The 14,368-nt window shown below is 36.6% G+C and overlaps 1 protein-coding gene across 4 annotated transcripts in view; it reads right to left on the reverse strand.

Annotated features, from left to right (window-relative positions):
* Positions 1–13,729, reverse strand: part of LOC149821149 (putative U3 small nucleolar RNA-associated protein 11) — a 33,166-nt gene extending 19,437 nt beyond the window's left edge. For 3 of the 4 annotated variants that reach the window (XM_089983464.1, XM_089983466.1, XM_089983465.1), the window contains exons 1-6: positions 12,989–13,729; positions 12,809–12,899; positions 12,620–12,711; positions 12,438–12,531; positions 12,273–12,352; positions 11,040–11,125 (exon numbers count right to left, since the gene is read on the reverse strand). In XM_089983464.1, the coding sequence (XP_089839590.1) occupies positions 11,041–11,125; positions 12,273–12,352; positions 12,438–12,531; positions 12,620–12,711; positions 12,809–12,899; positions 12,989–13,044 (498 nt within the window). In that variant the 5' untranslated portion in view covers positions 13,045–13,729 and the 3' untranslated portion in view covers position 11,040. The remainder of the gene's footprint in view (positions 1–11,039; positions 11,126–12,272; positions 12,353–12,437; positions 12,532–12,619; positions 12,712–12,808; positions 12,900–12,988) is intronic. The other variant, XM_089983462.1, reaches the window with a different exon arrangement.
* Positions 13,730–14,368: the final 639 nt, after the last annotated feature.

The raw sequence follows: 14,368 nt of genomic DNA on the forward strand, positions 1-14,368 counted from the left end.
AGGGGGCTCTTTTTCTCTCAAATTTTCGTGGCTTCTCTCTCCTCTCCAGCACCTCCAGCTTTCTCCATTGCAGTTGCAGCCCCAAGGTGAGTTATTTAATATTATTTTATTATTTTTATTAGTTTTTTATGATTTTTCAATAGATTTCACCATGGAAACTCTTGTGTTCATGGATTTAACCATGGATCTCATCCAAGAACCCCAAAATCAATTCAAGAAGATGATCTAACTCTATTCCATGCTGTTTTTCATGATTCTAATCCATTAGAATCGTTTATTGCATTATTTTTTATATTATTAACCGATAAAACATGTGACTTACCCTTTTAATGGGTTAAATCCATGCTTGTAAAGGTAACATCAAATTCCAGCCATTGATTCCCTGTATTTTATTTATTTATTTGTTTATCCATGTTTGTTACACGTCTTCCAGCATATAATTAATTTTTATTTTATTGTTTTAATGTTTCTTTTATTGTTTTTATTAGATTTTATTAGATTTCTGTGTGGTTTTAGTTTAGAACAGAAAAGAGCATGTTGTTTTGGATTGAAATATTTATTGTTAATTCTTGATTTTTTTATATGTGATACATGCATATGTAAATGAACTACTGTAAAAAAATCAGAGTTTTTGGGATTCGGGAACCCTGTCAAAAAAATCAGACATCAAATTGGGTTTTTAAAACTTTAAAATCGTTGTTAAAATCAGGAAGGTAACTTGCTGTTATGATATTTTTCTCATCTTATATCCGATTTGAGATCTGTAAAGTGCCATGGATTCATATTGATTAGATCTATCGACTTTGAAATTTTGAGATTTTTTTATATCTGTTCAGTATTTTTCCTCTGACAGAAAATGTGATTTTAAATTTAAAATAAATTTAAAACTCGTTAGGGTTTACCAAAACCTTAATCAGACTTGTGTTGTTCATAGATCCCAAACCAAAGATCTGATTCATGATCTGTAAAAAGTGAGTATTATTATTTTTCTGTCTACTGTTTACTGTTAAAATTTAAGAAATTTTTTATTAAGTTTGATATTTATGTCTGTATTTTCAATCTGAAGTAGTTGTTTTAACCCCTGTTAGGTTTGTTAGATTCTAGTTCAGATTGCCGGAAGGGTTTCTCCCTAACCGAAGATGTTTTTTCCGATCTGTAAATTGGGAAATCTTTGTTCTTCTTCCTAGTTTATCTCTATAAAAATTCAGAAGTTTTCATGGAGGATTGACCCCTGATTCGGGTCTATCTCTGAAACTGGTTGGTGACCTAGGTTAAAAATAGCTTATTTTAGGTTGTTAATGCAATTTTCAGATTAAAATAATGTCAAAAAAATATTTTTGCAATTCCAATCTGATTTTAGGGTTATAACAAGTGCAGGTACCAATTTTTATGAGTTTTGGAATCCGTTTGATGCCTGAATTAATAAAATTGCAAAACAGGATACTTGAAAGATCCAAAAACACTGATAAAATCACAATTTTGGTGATATTTCTTGATTTTCGTGCATAAGTGTGTAGTTTTAGGGTTTGTTCATGTTTAGAATCATATTAGGATGTTTCATGTTTGATTTTGTGTTTATTTCAATCATAAATCCCAAGTTTTTACCAAAATCTATTTCAGAAAACCCTAATTTCAAGGCCATAGTCTTGCTATCGGGGGCAATTTGGTCATTTGACCTTAATTTCAAAATTATAAACCCTAATTTTCATATTTTTAATCATGTCACATCATATTTAGTTTGATTTATCTTCATTTGAATTTCAAAACTTGCATTTTATAAAATATCTTTCTGAAAACCCTGATTTCAAGGCCATAGTCTTGCTATCAGGGGTATTTTGGTCATTTTGACCCAATTTCAAAATTTCAAATTCCACTTTTATATTTATTAAATTTTATTTCATATTTTATTAAGTTTATATCAGGAAATCATGGAAAAGGCTTATATCTAGTAAAATCCAGTAATTTCTAGATATTACTGGATAAACCTAGAAAAGCCAACATATTTTCATTAACCAGTTTTTCTAGTTTTGCAGGAACATTGAAGACTTTACTTTCTTTTAAATTCATGTATTTAAATTTGATTAGTGATGTAAATTGTAATTAATTTTGGAATAAGAATTTCAATTCCTGCATAGAATAGGATGCATTGCATATAGTTTTAAGCTTTGATATATAACTGTTATGTATGCCAATTCATACATATTTTTACCAATTCACTATAGTCTACACGAATGGCACGTGCACTAGCTCTTATGGAGTTGACAAACTTGGTGGAATTTGTATTTATGGCCATAGTCAGAATACGAATGAGACCCAGATTTGTAATCTTCGTATTAGCCACATTCAGCCTACACTCTTAGGCTAACTTCAAAATGCATTGCATTTCTCAAAAATACAAAAAGGATTTCCTCAATTCCTCAAAATCAAGTCTTTCAAATCCATATTCATTCAATTCATGCATTTACAAATTTCAATTTTAATTCAGAAAAATCAGTTTTCTCAAAAATTTCCTAAGTCTTATTCAAAAATCGATTTTCTCAAAATATGGATTTGTCAATGATATTTCAAGTATTATGCAAGTTCCAAATTCGATTTTTCTAAGTTATATTTTCAATTTTAAAGTTCTAATTCAAAGAAATCAAGTTTTCCAAAGTTATTTCACATTTCTCAAAATCGATTTTCACAAAACCTCTAGATTCTTCAGAAATCGATTTTCACTTTCTCAGATACAATATCTCAACCATGATTCACGATTTTCCAAGTGTTATATTTTCCAAGAATCTCCAAATATTTTCCAATCGTTGAAGCAAACATCATGTTTTCAAATATGCATTTTCAGAAATTCATAGCATATGCATGATTCTTTGTGCATTTAGGAAATAGAACATGATTTAGACAAGTTGAGCAAAACTAAGCACACAATTGATCCTTGGTTCAATTACCCCTGGTAAAGGCGTTAGGGACGGTTGAACCTCGTACCGACAGGCGAGTCTCATTCTTCGGAATTATCCCGCATTTTAAAACGGAGGCGAGTTATTTTCAAAATCTTTTTCAAATGTCAGTTTGACTCGCAAAAGTAAAAATTTTGCGATGATAATAGGTTTGGCGACCGAGATGGGACCTGTCTTCGCCTGATCAATTGTGTGCTTAACTTAGTTCAAATTGTCAAAATCGTGTTCCATGGAATGTCAGCTTTTATTTCATGATATCATGTGAACCTAGGAGCCTAGACTTGAACTCAGCTGACATGGATTGCATGTAGACTAGGCATGGTTTGGTAGGACCATATTGAGGAGGAAATTATTCATGCTCGCATAGACTTAGGTCTAATACAACCCTCCCCAATCTAGCTTTGATTGAAAACAATGTTTGCTCCTTCAAAATTTTCAAAATCTCTATCTCTTTAGGTTTTAGAGCCTTCTGATTTTCTTGCATGTGCTCATATTTCAAAAATCACCCTACCTATATTGTCCTGATCTTCACGTTGCTGGTCTCTCTTCCAGAAACATAGTTCGGGACAGAGCCTCACAACTGGGCCACCTATTTGGGTGAAAACCCCCTGCCACGTATCAAGGGCCATAGTCCAACGTATATCGGCAGGTGCTCAAGGATGTTAGAAAACTTGAACCTAGAACCGGAGAAATTGATTTTATGCCACGTATATCGAGCTTTGGCTTAAGTATATAGGCATAACATGATTGGACACAGATGATCTGAACCTTAGAGTTAGGATTAAGGTCCTACAGCTATTTCAAAACTTGTGCATCTAGAGTCAGCTTTTAGGGAATGTTGTATGTGCATACTTGTTTGTGCAGAATGTGTTATAGTCATTTCTTTGTTATTTTCCATATTTTCCCAATTTTCCAAAATACTAGACGATTTTTCAGAAATCTCCAATCCATTTTTTATACTGTTCATGCTTTAAACCTTGGACAATTTTTCAAATGCTTCATTTTCCATTTTATGAAGTATTCCTTCATATTTCATCAAACCCTGGACGATTTTCCAAATTTCCCTTAATTTCCTTCAAAACTCCAGGTGATTTTTCATCCTTTCTCTCTTCTGGATCTCGAATTTCCTACTTCATTTTATCCTGCCTGCATTCTTTTCAAAATTCCTATATTTTCCCAAGTTTTATTCCAATTTTCCGTGTTTTCCAGTCTTATGGCATCCAGTCAACTTGATTCAGTCTTCCCTGAAGGTCACATCTCCTACGAGGTGCGACAAAGCCATCCCGAGCATCGAGTCCTCAGCACCGGATCCTTCTTTCCCCGGTGGTACTATTCATGGTTCAAGAACTTCTCTCGTATGTTTCCGGACCACTTGGACGATTGTGGGTTAGAACTGGCGTCCGCAGTGGGAAAGCAGACAGTCAACGGCAATTTGATCCATGCACTAGCAGAGCGGTGGAATCCGAGCACTTCTACCTTCTGGTTTCCATGGGGCGAGATGACGTTGCTGATAGATGAATTTTCAGAAATTATGGGATTACCTGAGTCAGCTGGTCAGCCTGGAGATCCATTGGAGAAGCAGTTTCTGATTAATGTCAAGGGTCTGGACCCTAAGGATGCTTTAGCTCGCATGACAGGACGCAAGTCTTGGCCATTGATAGAGGAGGATGGAAACGAATATGTGGACCTGCTCGAAATCTACAGACAGTATGGGACATTTGTGGAAGTCAGTTCCTTATCTCGAACAGCTCGAGAAAAAATTCAGAATGCGATGGTCTTATGCATTGTGGGACTCGCTCTCTTTCCAGATTGATGGAATTACATGGATATCAGGATAGTTCAACTTCTGCGAAGGTGGGGGAGTCGACAGACCAGACGCCTCTCTATAGCCATGGTCGCACTCGCCTTTCTTTACCGGGGGTTGACCCGCTTCACACTTGGAGAATCGATTCTAGTCGAAGGGTGCACCTATGCATTGCAATCTTGGTTCCTCTGGCATGTGCCAGCCCGAGCCAGTGCATTCAGATATAATGATGAAAAGCTTCTTCCAGTTGCTCGATACCGATTCTTGATTGATAACCTTCAGGAGGAAGAGGTCGTATGGGACTACTTTGATCGTCAGGAATCACCACCCAGATACATATACGCTTATGGCAAGCGGTTTAGGCTACTTGGCTCATTTTTCTGCGCATACTACCATCCAGAGCGGTGTGTCAGGCAGTTCTTTCAGAGACAGAAGTGCAAAGAAATTCGTCTACTATCAGGGATCTTGTCAGAGTTCGATCGCACATCAGATCAGTGGTCCGGAGCATACCATTCTGCCAGACATGGCTGGGATTCTTTTGTTACTCTCACTATTTTTCCTGGTCCTCGAGTGTCCTCTGATTATCAGGAGTGGTGGAAAATTGTTTGTCCCCCTCCCCTTTGTCAAGTGTATTATTAAAATCATATTTTTAATAAAATTCCTTTAATCTTCATTTCATCTTGGTTTGACGACCTCGCCTAGGTAACAAGGCATATTTCCAGTTGTTTATTTTGCAAAGAATGGCAACGCAATTGTCGTAATCCCAGTGACGACTCAATCCCTAGTAATGGGATACTCTTTCAATTGTCTACCAAAATTCTCAACAAATATCTTCCTCCAACCCAATTTCTTTCAAAAGCCTAATCATCAGTTCTGCCTTGTAGAGAGCAACAGTGACATTCAGAAGAATATTTGTGATATTTGATGGTTCATACAAGGTCCGAAAAGAAAACCACATCAGTTGAAGGCATCGCGTACTCAGTCGCTTCAGAAGAGGAAATGGACTCACCCCGTAGTCAGGGTCAGCAAGCAGAGGATGACGTGGATCCCCAGATGTACGTCATGTTCAAGAAAATGATGACCAAGATGATGGCAGAGCAAGCTGAAGCCAGTGCTGAACAGACTCAGATCAAACAGAAGGATAGGGGTCACACGGCTAGGAATGTGAAAATCAGTAAAAAGCAGAATCGTCATGAGGAAATGTCTGATGAGTCAGAATCAGCAGATGATACTGACAAAGAGTATGAAAACAAGAAAGAATTTAAAAGGTCGACTCAGGGGCAGGGGTCGGCCTATAAATCCAAGAATCAGTCTGTTGACGACCCTACACAGTCACAACTCAAAGATGTGATGAAGATGGTTAAGGATCTTCAAGCTCGTGACAAGGGCAAAAGAGTTTTTACAAGTGAAGACTTTTATGATGGACTGGCTGGGGATGATGATCTTGATAATCTATATATATATATAGAGAGAGAGAGAGAAGGGGGGGGGGGGGGTCCAGGGGTTCCCCCACCCGCGGGTCAGCGGGCGGGGGTCCAGGGGGGCTGCCCCTTGCGGGGGGGTTATAGGGGGGGCAGCCCCCCCCCCAAGATTTTTTTTTAATTACGCAGCCCATTTCATAGGGCAAAATTTATAAAAAAAAAAAAAATCCAAAAATGAACCAAAATGACCCTGGGTGCGTCAGGTTGACCGCACCGGGTGCCGTACCCGCACCCGTGTCGATGCAGGTGCGGCACCTGTCTGGCCGAATCTCTGTGACATAGCCTTAAAGCTAAGACAAAACTCTTTCCATTACAAATAAAATATTATGAATAATAAACTTGACCATAGCAATTCCAAGCTACACCATTTATAGCTACACCATCAATCACGAAATTCTATGTTTCAGGTGGAATAGTCCTTATCAAAAAACAAGCAGATGAAAGAAAAAATTGTAGAAAAAAAAAAACACAGGGTTATGATGCAAGTGGGGGCATTATTACAGTCCAAAGTCAGTAAGCATAATCACAACCTGTATATTAAAGTTACAAAAAAAAAGGAAACAAAAGAACTTTGGTTCTTACTCCATTTTTAAAAAACCTTTTCAGGTACTGAATCTGAGTGATGGAGGGCCTAGCTTGTTGAAGAGATCGAGGGTTATGTTTTTGGTATACAAGATTCTAATAGTTATTTTGATGTACAACCCTATACGAGGACTATTCTATTAAATTCAATTTACTTTAAATTCATTCATGGTTTGATTTATTTTATATATGAAATGCATATTGAGTTGTGCATATTAAATCTGCGATATATCCCGGGTTCTTGAGATATCTTTTGGCAATGTTTTAAAATTATTTATTTATTTAAAAAAATTCTGCAAAATGTTTAAGAATCAGTTTGAGGTCATTAGTGTTCTCGTTCCAGCGTGGCAGGACTCCTGACGCAACGTCAGTTTCCCCATGTAAGGAAAAAAAAAAGAAATAAACTCTAGACATTATACACACTGCTCGAACTGAACCAAATACATTTCAAAAAAAAAAAACAATTCAGATGCAAAGTTCAAACATGTTTACAGTAGCACCAACCAAAAAAGGAAGGTCATGAACATAAGTCTGAACTAAGATCCCTCTATCTGCTTTTTTTGATGAGATTCCTCACTCAAAGAGCAAGTCTTAAATGGCCCAAGAAAAAAAAGGTATATCTCATTTCCACAGTTCAATAAAGACATTGTTTTGCATACAAAAATCTAGGAGAGTATTCATTAAATGCCCTAGGAGAAATTACAATTCCCCACTCCATTTCAAATTAGGTCATATTTGGCATAGATTCTTCAAAACAAAGAGTACCACTATTGGGGGTCAAATGAGATAGCTGGATGGTAAGGTCACACTATCATAACCAAAAGTTATAGGTTCAAATCTCAAGGGGGTGATATCCCACAGCTTGCCTATCAAAAAAAAGTAAAAATAAACATTAAACTGCTTCTGGCATCTGATAGCTCTAAGTTTCTAATTGTGGTATTAGTCTTGTTGTTCACACTAATTATCGCTTTCGCTCTTTCCGCCATTTGTATACAGGCCTGTCCGTTGGGCAAACCAGCTCATCCTCCCGAAATTTTTGTTTCCTTCCATTCTTCTGCTTAAATGAAGAAAATCAGAAATCGAATGGATTTTGAACATGACAATGATGATTTTTGGATGTTATACTACATGAAGAAAAGAAAAACCTAAAGCTTCTTTTTCAAGGCCATGTCCATATACATTTTCTCTAGATCATTTACCCCAAAATTTAAACTTGTGTTTTCGAAAACATTGATGAAAAACTTTTCATATTTTAGGATTTTGACTTTTAAAGTCGTCAGCGAAAGCAATTTATAAAGAAAAATAAGTTACAAATTCTGGGCACATTAGTTTTAAAATCATCATCATCGATAAAACAAGTATTTAAGAAAAGTGAGTAACAAAACCATTGATTATTGATAGAATTTGCAGTTTATTACAAAAGTGAGTATTTCTCCCACAATCTACAAATATAAAGAAAACCCAAAATACAGAACCAAGGCGCCAAGAGAAAGAAAGAAATCTTGAGCCAAGTTGCATCGCGTCATCGGCTGTCTGTAATGTCCTACTCGTTACTTGCCCATGAAATGAGTCAGGCTCATAACAAACTGATAGGTGCACGAGTAGACAACAAAAAATAAATAAAGTATAGCATTCATAAGATAAGCAATTTATTTTATTACAAGCAGTAACTAAAATGAGTAATTGAAATGCGAAAAAGTAAATTTATTATAGCATGATCAACATATGCAAAGAACTATTGTACTGAAAGAGATATTCATCACAAGATATAAATAACATCGTAAGCAGTATGAATCTCATTAATCTACAATTATTGTGAACAGAATATTCTTTAAGTTCTGATATTAACTGGCGTGTGGGTACGCATAGACATGAAATGTAGAAACAGTCAAGACCGCTTCCGACCCCGACGCAATAAAGGAGAAAGGAACGCAACCCATGCCAAAGAAATTGTTTCTACGTTTCGTGTTTGTGCATACCCACAGGCCAGTTAATATCAGAACTTAAAGAATATCTTGTTCACAATAGTTGTAGATTAATGAGATTCATATTGCTTACGATGTTGTTTATATCTTATGATGAATATCTCTTTCAGTACAGTAGTTTTTTGCATATATTGGTCATGTTAAAATAAATTTACTTTCTCGCATTTTAGTTACTGCTTCTAATGAAATAAATTGTTTAACTTATGAATGTCCTAATTTATTTATTTTTCGTTGTCTATTCGTGCACATATCAGTTTGTTATGAAACTGACTTATTTCATGAGTAAGTAACGAGTAGGACTTTACAGACGGCCGATGGCGCGATGTAACTTGGCTCAAGATTTCCTTCTTTCTGCTGGTGTCTTGGCTCTGTGTTTTGGGTTTTCTTTATATTTGTAGATTGTGGGAGAAATACTTATTTTTATAAGAAACTACAAATTTTATAAATAATCTATGGCTTTGTTCCTTATTTCCCTTAAATAGTTGTTTTATGGATGATGATGATTTTAAAACTAACGTGCCCAGAATTTGTCAACTTGTTTTCCTTTCTAAATTGCTTCCACTGACGATTTTAAAAGTCAAAATCATAAAATATAAAAGGTTTTTCAACAATGTTTTCGAAATCACAAGTTAAAATTTTGGGGCGTTACATCTTTGCCTTTCCTATTTGCAATAGTGATGGATGAGCTTACGAGATCAATTCAAGAAAATGTACCGTGGTGTATGTTGTTTGCTGATGATATTGTTTTGATTGATGAGTCTAGAGCTGGGGTTAATGCTAAGTTAGAATTATGGAGAAAGACATTGGAAGCTAGAGGTTTTAAGTTGAGTAAGAGTAAGACTGAATATATGGAATGTCGGTTTAGTAAGCAACGAAGTAGTGATGGGAGTGTTGTAAAACTTGGTGAGCAAGATATACCGGTGAATGATTATTTCAAATATTTGGGATCCATCATTCAAAAGTATGGAGAAATTGATGGAGATGTAAATCATAGGATAAAGGTTGGGTGGATGAAATGGAAAAGTGCTACTGGAGTGCTGTGCGATCGTAGAATGCCATTGCGGTTGAAGGGAAAGTTTTATAGGACGACTATTAGACCCGCTTTACTATATGGTACGGAATGTTGGGCTGCCAAGAGACATCATATTCAAAAAATGAGTGTAGCTGAGATGCGGATGCTTAGATGGATGTGTGGAAATACAATAAAAGATAAGATTCGGAACGAAGAGATACGTAAGAAGGTAGGTGTTGCACCCATTGAAAATAAGATGCGAGAGAATCGTTTACGGTGGTTTGGACATATTCGGCGAAGGCCTAATGATGCTCCAGTTAGAAGGTTGGAGAAATGGGAAAATATATTAGTTAAAAGAGGTCGGGGTAGGCCTAGGAAGACTTGGATGGAGATGATAGGAAAGGATATGAATGCTTTGAACCTCACCGAGGACATGGTGTTGGATAGAAATGATTGGAGGAAAAGGATTCATGTGGAAGACCCAAAATGAATTTCTTTTTTGGTTCATATCGCTGACCCCAATTGTTTTGGGATGAAGGCGTAGTAGTTGTTGTTGTTGTTGTACATCTTTGCCTCTAATTCTTTGTATGATGTCGTTGTTTTCCTGAATAAACATCAACCATTGATCTTTCATAAATGAGTCTCAGAAGATAACAACAATGAATTAATTATTATACTAATAAAATTGGGAATCTCCAGAGTTTGCATTAACTTGGCTCTGTTTGGGAACCACCTCTTTGGGGGTGAAAAAGTGGATTCCATAATGGTTATAGATTTAGCAAATCCTTAATGTTACTTGGGAGCACTATTTAGAATTTAGTAGGAATTTCCCACTTCCGCAGTCATGTTGTTTGGGATGCAGATTTTACCCTAAAAAATTAACTGAGAAGGTCACCGGAAGGTCATTGGTGTGACTATCACCTCACAATAGTGGTAGCTGAGATGAGGAATTGAAACTGGCAATTCCTACTTCCCCCTTTTTCATGGCTTCCAAACAGTTTGGAAATGGAGATTCCACACTTACCACTCTGGTGACCTCTGTCAGTTACTTTCTGACCAGAGCCTTAAATTTTAATTAAAAAACTTCAGTAAAGTACAATAAGCAAAGGAAGAGATTTTTTCAATATGCATTTTTTGGTAAGCCAAGCAAAGACATGCAAACAAACAAGACATTAATAGAGAAATGGAATCATCGGTCATAAGACAACAGAAACAGGATGCTACTTTAATATTTCAGGAACTTTGATGGATGCAGAAAGAGGAAGTTCTTCATTTCTGATAAATGTGATAGTAACTCTTTGGCCTCCTCCCTAAAATCAAAGGAAAATTTAAAATCTCTGTTAGTCAGACAGCAGGAAGATAAACCAATACCAAAAGAACCTCACTAAAGAACTGGTAGTTATCAATATATATATATATATATATATATATAACTGTAAATAAAGAACGCATGCATATGAATCTCCCATGAAACACTGGTATACCCACAAGGAAATGCTTAAAACTGGCAATTCTCAGAGACAAGCAAAAGAAACAAGTGTTATTTTTCCAAATAGGTGCCACACTATAAGGATCTAAAGGAACATCAATTATACTCATTGCTATTACATGTTTTGCAGCCACAACAGCTGAAATCTTGCCTTCTTGTAAGCTCATTAGCAGCTGAAAAGCATAAGCTTTGGAATTAGTCAAGCACAGGCCGAAATAAATAGTAGATCTAGTTTCAAGGATTTAGTAGAAAAACTAAGGTTATCAATAAGGAATCTTTGTGCATGCCCATATTAGAACATCATCCTCTGCAAAGACATACATGCATGTTCTGTCATCCCATTGCTCAAAATATAAATGAATTATTAGCAAACCATGTTCACTGTTAATATCAGACAGAGTCACAGAGCATCTAGTGAACCAGAGTAACAACAAGAACGAGCAAAATAAGTAGACAAGACTGGACCTTTCACACAGTCTAAGTACCATATAACACAAGATCCTAGCAGACCTCCCGGAATCAAAATGAGAAATAAATACACACATAAATAAAGAGTGATTTACCAAGAATGCAAGGTCAGATACTGACAGGGCTGCACACATGTTGAGCTGAGCCAAGAATGAGCCTGAGCTCTTTGAGCTTGCTAAAGCTGATTACAGATTGACTCAGCTAAGTTCAAGCCGAGCCAATATCTAATAAACATCTATTTTTGTTTACAAGGAGGCCAAGAAGAAGAATGCAGATTGGCTACCAGGAGTTCTTGGCCATTTTATTAATATGAAATACATACGTCATACAATGAATCAGGAATTAACTTATTGAAATCCCCTTTATAACAATAGTAAACTAAATCCTGCCAAACAGGAATACAGTGAACGTTGCTAATATGGTACACTCTTTAGTTCTAATAGACTCCAGATTGCAACTCAAAAGAAAGGCTCCAAACCAGAAATCTGAAAAGTCATTACCTATCATCAGCAAAATAAATGTGCTTGTTTGATGGACGGCTGCAGAGAGAATGCAATGTGGAGCTCAGCCTTTCAACTTTCTGGTGAAAACACAAAAACATTATAAAAGAATCAATGCAATGCATGAAAGTTGGATATCAGAAATACTATAAAAAAAAAAAAAACCTTCTTTTCGTTCTGAGCTTTCTGAAGCACATAGCCTATATCTTGAGTCTTCATCAACAAGAGTTCCTCTGAGCTGTATTCATTTGCTTGACTTCTGACATACATATTCCCATACATTTAACCAAGTTTTTTTATTTAAAAAATCGCTCAAAAATAAAATATTATAAGAATTCTGGTATTACTTAGGCATATGCACTCCATCCACAGTCTTTGTTTTGATCATCTTAAAGTAAAATGCATCTGGGTTCTTGAATGTTGCTTTCTCCTTAAGTTTCTATAAACCAAGCAAGACACAAGTCTTAGAAATGGTTAAATCACTAAATAGTGTTTCTCTCTTGTATGCAAGAGAAGGAATTCAAAATGGAACCTACTCGGATTGTCTCCTCTTTTTTATGAAATTCCCGTGCCCTTATGACGTAATCTTTGTGCTTCTGAAGGAAACCCAACTTTTTCCTTGATTCTCTGCAAATAGTACAACAGTCAGTACCTCAGTATTACAACTATGTAAATTAATAGACAATAAGATTTCAAGGAAGTGGGAAATCACTCACGGCTGACAACGCTCTTTGTGAATGCGCCTATTGATGACATTCTTTAGGGACGACATCTTGAGAAAACAAAAGTGCAGATCTCAGTGAATCCACTTCTTAATAACAACCTAGAATTATAAGCTTTGATACTTTCTCTGCAAAAAAAAAACTAGGAGGTTAACCAAAAGCACTACTTGCCGCCTAATGCTTCTCGTCAAAAAAGCAGGAGTATACAGTTTATTGTATCGCTTCCAGCAACCAAGGGGGTTTACAGCGAGATTAGATGGGGGTTTCGACAGGTTTCCAACGAGGTCGACTCAAGAAACCAAGGGGGTTTCGGCGACGTTATATGGTTGTTGTGCTAGAGAGAAGGGATGATCAAGAGAAATGAGAGCGAGAGAGATGGGATGAACGGAGGAGATGGTGTGAAGGAATCGATCCTTCCTTGCTTATCTCCCAAAAAACGGTAGCCCCTTCTCACTCTCTTTGTGGTGAGCAGGGGCTTACAGCGAGATTAGATGGGGGTTTCGACAGGTTTCCAACGAGGTCGCCTCAAGCAACCAAGGGGGTTTCGGCGACGTGATATGGTTGGTGTGCTAGAGAGAGGGGATGATCAGGAGAAATGAGAGCGAGAGAGATGAGATGGGGGTTCCGGCGAGCAGCATCCGCAACGAGGGGTACTCCGGCGAGCAGCATCCGCAACGTGGGCGTTAGAGAGAGGGGATGATCTGGAGAGAGAGAGAGAGGGAACTCCTTCCGACAAGGGTGGGGAACATGAAAGGAAAAAGAAAGGGTTTACGACGCAGGCGTGGAATGAAAAGCAAAAAGAGGGAGGGAGAAAAAAAAATATTTTGTTTTCATGCGATCCGAGTATTAACTATGATTGCTAAGCCGTAGTTAAAAGTCTATGGACCTATTTAAAAGTCTCTGACCCACTACTAACTAGTGCATCATTAACACTCGATTTTGACCCTCAAATACGCAGTATGAGTATTAACTACGGCTTATAACTATAGTAAAAAATTGTAAGGTGATAATTAATAATACTTTTAATTATAATTACTTATTTATTTATAGTTAATAATTACGACTTTCAGCTACCAAAGTTAAAAGTTTGTATCTAATACTTTTTTATTTTGCAATGTTTGCGTGTACTCTTAACCAATAGCACCAAGTTAATATTCACCAACAGCCTCTAAGAATGCCACCCTCAGTTTGCAAACCACCTCCCGGCTAAGTAGATGTGGTTTGCAAAATTGTCACATAATCATCTCCATCTTCTTTATGGTAGACTTCGTAACACATCATCTAGTATAGGAAAAGATGTAAGCACTGAGTTGATAAGGGTGACATTCCCCGCCATAGAAAGCAATTTTCATTCCAAGAATCTAACTCCTTTGG

Source organism: Nuphar pumila, chromosome 12 (assembly GCF_984573655.1).
Source record: "Nuphar pumila chromosome 12, dmNupPumi1.hap1.1, whole genome shotgun sequence".
NCBI lineage: Eukaryota > Viridiplantae > Streptophyta > Magnoliopsida > Nymphaeales > Nymphaeaceae > Nuphar > Nuphar pumila.